This window comes from Haliotis rufescens, unplaced genomic scaffold, assembly GCF_023055435.1.
Source record: "Haliotis rufescens isolate VD_foot unplaced genomic scaffold, xgHalRufe1.0.p SCAF_4, whole genome shotgun sequence".
In the NCBI taxonomy this organism is placed as follows: Eukaryota; Metazoa; Mollusca; class Gastropoda; order Lepetellida; family Haliotidae; genus Haliotis; species Haliotis rufescens.
In genome coordinates this window covers 55,450,353-55,458,671 of record NW_025964112.1, presented here as the reverse complement: position 1 = coordinate 55,458,671, position 8,319 = coordinate 55,450,353, and the positions used below count along the sequence as shown (strand labels likewise).

The 8,319-nt window shown below is 45.1% G+C and overlaps 1 protein-coding gene across 2 annotated transcripts in view; it reads right to left on the bottom strand.

Annotated features, from left to right (window-relative positions):
* Positions 1-280: 280 nt before the first annotated feature.
* Positions 281-8,319, bottom strand: part of LOC124114876 (contactin-like) — a 109,244-nt gene continuing 101,205 nt past the window's right edge. For both annotated transcript variants that reach the window (XM_046475679.2, XM_046475671.2), the window contains 5 exons: positions 7,578-7,764; positions 6,045-6,160; positions 3,166-3,248; positions 2,435-2,529; positions 281-1,359 (listed from right to left, as the gene is read on the bottom strand). In XM_046475679.2, the coding sequence (XP_046331635.2) occupies positions 1,244-1,359; positions 2,435-2,529; positions 3,166-3,248; positions 6,045-6,160; positions 7,578-7,764 (597 nt within the window). In that variant the 3' untranslated portion in view covers positions 281-1,243. The remainder of the gene's footprint in view (positions 1,360-2,434; positions 2,530-3,165; positions 3,249-6,044; positions 6,161-7,577; positions 7,765-8,319) is intronic.

The window sequence follows — 8,319 nt, the reverse complement described above, 5'->3', positions numbered from 1 at the left end:
GAAAAATCAATACACTACCTATATTCACAATACTACGTACATGATCTGGACAATGTTCAGTTGTGGTTATTTTGTGACGGTGCTAATCGTCGTCATGTTCCATCACAACTATGTGATTCAGCAAAGGCATGAAGCCACACAACCTTCACCTTATTCATGTCGCGTTCCACTTGTGGAATTATTCAAATATATGGATCTATGAATTATTTAATCTTTTCCCACTGTGCGCTTGTTGATATAACACAAGTGTCTATCTACGGGGATATGAGTACCAACTGCAATGATTCCAAATTGTTTTATTTATAAAACGCTCGACTCTCCGCCCAATCGGAACTCTCCACCTGAGTGGATCCCGTCGAGTAGCTGTGTCATACAGCATCACGCGCCGATATTTACAGTCTACATCACATGTGCCCCGTGGAGATGCCCTCTCCACTACAGTCATTATCACATAACCCACGGGACTACTGCAAACATTATACATAAGGGCATTAAAAATAAAAGATATAAGTAAAAGCGAATCCAGGCTATTATGACATGGTCTGCTATTAAAACAACCTACATTCACACAACCATACAATTATGAAAATATACACTATGAGAAAATAAATTCCGCCTGAATATACAATGTATTAATGCGTTGTTAGATCTGTCTGTAAGCTTGACAGTATGAGTTATTGATATTGGTACAACACATCGTCAAGTATGGTTAGTCAGCTGTAACGTGCATTGCGACTGTAAAACTGATCTACACCACTCAACATTTGCTAAGGGCCACACCTTTGACTAAAGGCTATCGTGGAACTTAGCAAATGTTGGGTAGTATATTACACAGGCAGGACAAGCCTGAAGCGCGAAGGTCAGCGAACACATTAACCATGCGCGCTGTTACAGCAGTCAGAAGGGTCACTATCCAGCTTTTCCAGCTCCCACTTGCCATCGCTGGTAGCACTGCCTGAATATCACAATGTACTTATTTTACCACTTCCGGTGTGCACATACAGGCAATAGCGTTGCAACGTGTTTTCAGTTGATGGGCATTTTGTTAGACACTGTATAATGTTCTAACCGCCTTCCTGTATTACGGTAATCACCTATGGAAGCACAAACGAGACACCTCTGCTTCTGATGCATCTTGTAAACGCACTCAACACTGGCACCCTCTGAAGACACGCACACACTGTTCCGTATGTGTTCTTGTCCCGCCGTTGTATTCCCTTCATGGGCTGTGTGATCCAGATGTCTAATTCCAATTGATTAAGGACACAGCCGAGAGCACAAGACATGCTATAGAAGGCAACACACGGCTACCGGATGCCTTGATGATGCTTGTCGTTGGGTCGTACCTCACCTGGCCCTCTGGAAAGTAAACAAATTGTTTTTTGGTTGTTTAACACAACAGGCAACAATATCCCTGCTATATCACGGCGGCCTATTATAATGTCAGCATGACGTTTTGGCAATATACCAGCCATATGACGGGGGTCTGTACATTTTCGAGGTCGAGTCGAGACCAGACAATCCAGTGATTGATAGCATGAGTATCGATCTACGATCTAATTAGGATACGATGACATGTATCACCAATCCTGACCGACCCGTGAATATCCGGGGTAGAATAGGTACTCATTAAGCCATGCTTACCGTAAAGGCGACGATGCTTGCCGTAAAAGGCGACTAACGGGATCGGGTGGTGAGGCTCGCTGACTTGGTTGATGCCTGTCATCGATCCTAATTGCGTTGATCGATGCTCATGATATCGATCACTGGATTGTCTGGTCCACACTCGATTATTTACAGACTGTGGAATATTGCTGAGTATGGCGTTAACCAACAAACCAACCAAGCAATCCTGACCACCCGCTCCCCTTAGTCGCCTCTTACGACTAGCATGGGTTGCTGAAAAACAATTCTATTACTGAGTGCGGCATTAAACCACAAACACTCGTTTCCTAATTTAAGGGATCTCATTCAATGTTGTAACGGTCGCTCAGATTAGTCGCTATTTCACACAAAGACCAGTGAGTGAAATGGGCACATGGCCATGCTATCTAACATCATAGTCAACAAAGATACTGATGATGAATAGTGGTATAATTACTCTACGATACGTTAAGAACACAAAACAAGCTCACTGACTTGGTTGATGCATGTCATCGATCCCAATTGCGTGGATCGATGCTCATGATATCGATCACTTGATTGTCTGGTCCAGACTCCATTATTTACAGACTGCCGTCATATAGCTGTAATATTGCTGAGTGCGGCGTAAAACAACAAACAAACAAATAGAACAAGAATAAGATAGAATAAGATGTTCACTAAAAGGGTAAGCATGACCTGCCCTACTATGGAAATGTTATGTGAGTTTGGATCAAGAGAACGTGGCATGGTGTCTATGGTGGTAAGAATTGAATCATATTTAAGCTCTTACCTAAGGTGAAGAAAACTGGTGGACTTTTCTTGCCGTCTCCTCCCCAGTTGTACGCCAACACACGCAGTCTGTAGATTATCCCTTTCTTGACCCCTCTGTTAAAAAGGAAACGTCATTACCAAGGAGGCACCAAAAATAACATTTCTGGTTCAAGGCCGTTGTCTTTTAAAACAAACAAACAGGGGAGGGGCTTGACACATAGTACCCATGTGGGGAATCGAACCCGGGCGGCGTGGCGAGCGAACGCTTTAACCACTAGGCTACCATACTGATGGCTAAACAGGGAATACAGTTTGAGACAACGGTGCCCTTAGATTAAAACAAGACCTCAAAGTATTTATGCTCTTTGTATTTGTCATTGTCATGTCGTGGCCAAGTTGAAATGGGGGCACGGGTGGCCCAGTCGTCTAAGGCGCCGCGATTCGTTGTGCAGAGTTGCATTCCTTGGGCATGCCAGAAACCTATGATTGTGGGTTCGAGTCCCGGTTCGCCCCGATTATGTTTCAAGGTTTGTCAGCACCATGCCCTTGCCCGTGGGTTTCACCAAAGTGGTAAACGCCTAAGACCTGCATCACTTGAGGCTTTCCTCCCACATTAAGCTGACACGCCGTGATATAACTGGAATACTGTTAAAAGCGGCGTTAAACCCAATTCACCCACCCACCCAAGTTGAAGGGCAACCGGACAACTTTATTCTCTCTGGTTATCTTTCCTAGATCAGCGCCATCTACCTAATGATGCCGTGTGTCTCTTTCCCGAGAGTTTCAGCGTCCTTGGCCGTTAGTATGTTCTCCGAGGCCTCCCAATATCGCATCTGAAAACAGAAGAATCATCAATACTCTAATCATGTTTACGACTTGTCCTATATCGATATCATTCGTGAACAACTCGTGTTATTCCGGGACAAGCCGAATAGCAGATTACGGAAAGGGGCGAGTGGTGACGAATGATATCGATATGCATCTCCACAGTCGGACAAGGCAATGTGCACTGAGTGGAAAATTACAAATGTGTGACGGAATGGCCAGCAAGCGTGTCATTGATCTTTATGTTTGAAATAATGGCCTCCATAATTAACATTCCTTCTGTGATTTCAGATTGTCAGTATTCCACAGCAAGCCGTCAAAGCGAGCGTTATCCCAGCCTTGTTATAGTTAGATACAATCTCTGGTCAATCTCGGAGGCGTTTCGGCCATCATTAACGAAGCGTTGCCCCAAACAAGCGTTGGCAACAACAGTAACGGTATCTAACGTGTGCCGTTATGTCAGGGGTGTTGGCTTCATTTTGTTATGGCATACGAATATGAATATCTTTTATGCTTTGACGTTTTAATATACAAATCATAACTGCCGACTGATTCCTCACACTCATATAGGTAGCCACATTGACTTAGGCGCCGGAATTGCCCTTGTAGAGTAGCGTCCGTTAGCGTGGGTTTCTGGTTTGTCAGCACCACACCCATGCGTTTCACCAGAGGTAAACGTCTAAAATCAGCGTCACTTCGGGATTTCCTCCCACATCAAGCTGACCAATCTCATTAAAATCAGAGCTAAGTTCTCGCTGCCGCTAACAAAAGATCTAAAGACATCCCATAACAGGTCACGTCAGAACGACATTTCGCAAACTTTGACGGACCACTGAAATTACTAAGAAGAAGTCGACATCAGCCAATTCAAAAGCAGCTTTCTCGAGCTTTACGGCACTCGTATCAACTTGGCGACTATCATTTCAGACTACGCCTGAAAAATATGTTGATACAGCTCTCGATTAAAATTTCGAAAAGTAAACAAAAGAACATTCCGGAATGTCTAATATTTGCGATTGTATGGCAGTGCTTCCCACGTACTGTGCAACGCCTCCTCCGTTCAAATGTTTATCCCACAAAAGCGAGAGAGAGACGGAATCAGCTGTACAGGCCGTAGCTGTCGTTCGGAATATCTCGTGTTAACGTTTTCGAGGTTGCATGATTAGAAAACACATTCTGACTGTCACTTTCATGATCTGGTCGGATGAAAGGTCGCTCTGGCGTGACCCGTAATGGGATGTCCTCAGGTCTTTGTTTAGCGACAGCGAGAACGAAGATCTGATTTCAATGAGATTGAGCTGACCTACCATTCTATGACAGAAATAATGTTCAAGCAGCGCCAAACTCATTTACTCACTCAAAGTAATAATTTTTAAGTGACTGAGATAGTGAACCTATTGGGTTTTACGCAGCTTTAAACGGTATTTCGCACACGGGTCAGCTTACTATGGGAGCAAAGCCAGATGTACACGTCAACAGGTTTGATGATCGGCCATGGGTTATGATTAAAAGCGACAAAACCCTCAATCATGCTTGTACGATTCCGATTATATCCTGAGCATGTGTTTATGAATCACTTTCAAATAGTGATGATACCAGGTATTCGCGAAAAGGTTAGCATACCAACCCGTCACAAACACATGCAAAGGCAAGTCAATTGTTCACTTGAAAAAATCATATGGTACAAGTTAAAATAGGGAACTGCTTCGGACATCAATTTTGTCACTGATGCTTCAAATTTGGAAATGTCCTCCATGCGTGTTCCATAAAATGACCTAAGATTTGGACACACAATCAGCGGTTCCTGGCCCAGTTATGGAACAACTAATACCACTACTTGCTCCACAGCTATCACATGACGCCTTCACGTCTAACTTGTCGGTATGGGTAGAAATGTGATGTTCATCACGTGAGACAGACAGCATTTGAAATCATTATGTGACGTTGGTGTTCAGTTGTAGGCTCCCCAGGAAGCTGAGACTGCAATTTTAATACACACTGGAAGGTTGGCCTGGGTGATAAATCTCTTTAATGTTATTATGTATAGCTAAAAATTAAAAAAAATATATGCATCAAAGAGGGTTTGGGTGATCCTGGTTTGGCTCATCATCAGTTCAGGGCCCTCGCCCCCTCTACACGCAGCCCAGACAGCGAATGGGACTTCTCCCAGGAAGTGCTGCCTTGTAGAACCCACCCAGAACTTTTCGGAGAATGTGAAGACTCCCCAACCCTCCAGCCTTCTGCATTATCCAGATTGTCAGAAGGGTTGTATTCCTGGCAACAAATCCGGGTACTCTCCCACTGTCAGTCGACAGATTGGGAGGTACCAAACCTGAGGCACCGAGAACAATGGAAAGTAGGACAACTTGGTACTTGGGATGCGAGCGTGATATTTCGAAAGCGAGGTCTGCATATTTACCATGTTTTTCCTTACTCTTTTCAGTCACATTAGTGTCAAAAGGGACGGAAAATTCAATAATACAAATGATTTCATTGGATTTATAAAAAATGACAAGATGAGGTTTGTTGGCCTGGATAGGTCTGAGGGTGTATACGGGCCTATTACAAAGAATTTTGTATTTGTCATTTTCCATGACGCCCTGTATATATTCTGGTTCGTACCATGGATGGAGCTCAGTGTCAAAACCACGAGCATGACGAAGACGGTAATAAGGGGATCTGCATTAAATTCATTCCATTATCTACATTTCATATTTACATTTTAATGCAAAATCACACATTGGCGGTTTCGAGTGGAGTTATTAATTTTATTATGATTATTTATTATGATTGTTATGATTTACCTTATATCCTAGCAGCGTCTCTTCCGCCAGGCCAGTGCTGACGCCCTGCCAGGCTACGTACACACTGTCTGAGGAGTGCGAGTGGATCTCAACGTATCTCGGGAAAAGCAGTGGAGCTGGCAGAATAAAACATGATGATGTGAAACATGCGGCAGTACAGATAGAGTGAGTGAGTGAGTGAGTTGGGTTTAACGCCGCTTTTAACAGTATTCCAGTCATATCACGGCGTGTCAGCTTAATGTGGGAGGAAAGCCCGAAGTGATGCAGATCTTAGACGTTTACCACTTCGGTGAAACCCACGAGCACGGGTATGGTGCTGACAAACATAGAAACATAATCGGGGCGAACCGGCATTCGAACCCACAATCATAGGTTTCTGGCATGCCCAAGGGACGCAACTCTGCACCGCGAATTGCGGCGCTTTGACGACTGGGCCACCAATATTCCAGTTATATTACGGCTCGTTAGCTTACTGTGGGAACAAAGCCCGAAGTTGTGCAGGTCTTAGACGTCCATCACTCTGATGAAACCCACGAGAACGGGTATAGTCCTGACAAACAAAGAAACACAATCGGGGTCGACCAGGATTCGAACCCACGACCTTAGGTTTCTGACGTGCCCAGGGGACGCAACTCTGCACAGCGTATTGCGGCGACTTAGACGACTGGACCGCCCGTGCCCCTTGTACTGATGCGGTACTCTTACCTCACGTGAATGTACTGCGGTATTCCTACTGAAGTGAAGGTATTCATGCGGTACTCCTACCTGAAGTGAGGGTACTCATGCGGTACTCCTACCTGAAGTGAAGGTACATATGCGGTACGCCGTCCTGAAGTGAAGGTACTCATGCGGTACTCCTACCTGAATTGAAGGTACAGATGCGGTACTCCTACCTGAAGTGAAGGTATTCATGCGGTACTCCTACCTGAAGTGAAGGTACTGATGCGGTACTCCTACCTGAAGTGAAGGTACTGATGCGGTACTCCTACCTGAAGTGAAGATATTCATGCGGTACTCCTACCTGAAGTGAAGGTACTCATGCGGTACTCCTGCCTGAATTGAAGGTACAGATGCGGTACTCCTACCTGAAGTGAAGGTACAGATGCGGTACTCCTCCCTGAAGTGAAGGTACTGATGCGGTACTCCTACCTGAAGTGAAGGTACAGATGCGGTACTCCTCCCTGAAGTGAAGGTATTCATGCGGTACTCCTACCTGAAGTGAAGGTACTGATGCGGTACTCCTACCTGAAGTGAAGGTATTCATGCGGTACCCCTACCTGAAGTGAAGGTACAGATGCGGTACTCCTCCCTGAAGTGAAGGTATTCATGCGGTACTCCTACCTGAAGTGAAGGTACTGATGCGGTACTCCTACCTGAAGTGAAGGTACTGATGCGGTACTCCTCCCTGAAGTGAAGGTATTCATGCGGTACTCCTACCTGAAGTGAAGGTACTGATGCGGTACTCCTACCTGAAGTGAAGGTATTCATGCGGTACTCCTACCTGAAGTGAAGGTATTCATGCGGTACCCCTACCTGAAGTGAAGGTACTGATGCGGTACTCCTCTCCCCGAGGTCCGAGTCCGGCGGTATTGAATACCTGGACGTTGACCCAGTAGTCTCCGTCTGGCTGCAGGCCGATGACCAGTCCGCCGTCCAACTGGCCGTAGTGGGAGATGGAGTTGAGAATTGGATCCTCCTCGCCCTCCAGGTAGTAGTTGATCTGTAGACGTAGACGTTCTTACTGACGTCAATGACATCGTCATTTCATACATACATAAAGACATGTTTCAAAGCAGTCAATGTTTTGTTGCCATTCGATCGACCTCGTGTTTTGTTACGTGATAAAGACAGAAGTATGTGTAGTCCCAGTTGTAGTCGTAATAATACTCGTAGTCGTAGAAATGTGAGTAAGTGGTCGTAGTAGTAGAGAAAGCAGTCGTAGAATTCGTCGATGTAGTAGTTGTGAAGGGACCCATGACGATCCTGCTGAGAATGCCTGCCGTAATAGCGACCATGCTTGTCGTAACAGGATTATGCCTGCCGTAACAGCGACCATGCTTCTCGTAAGAAGCGACTGAAGGGATCGGGTGGTAAGGCTCGCTGACTTAAGTGATGCATGTCATCGTATCCAAATCGCTTAGATCGATGCTCATGATGTCAATCACTGGATTGTTTGGTCCTGACTCGATTATTTACAGACCGCCGTTATATAGCTGGAATATTGCTGAGTGCGGTGTTAAACAACAAAGAAACAAACAAGCAAATCTTCTCTTCC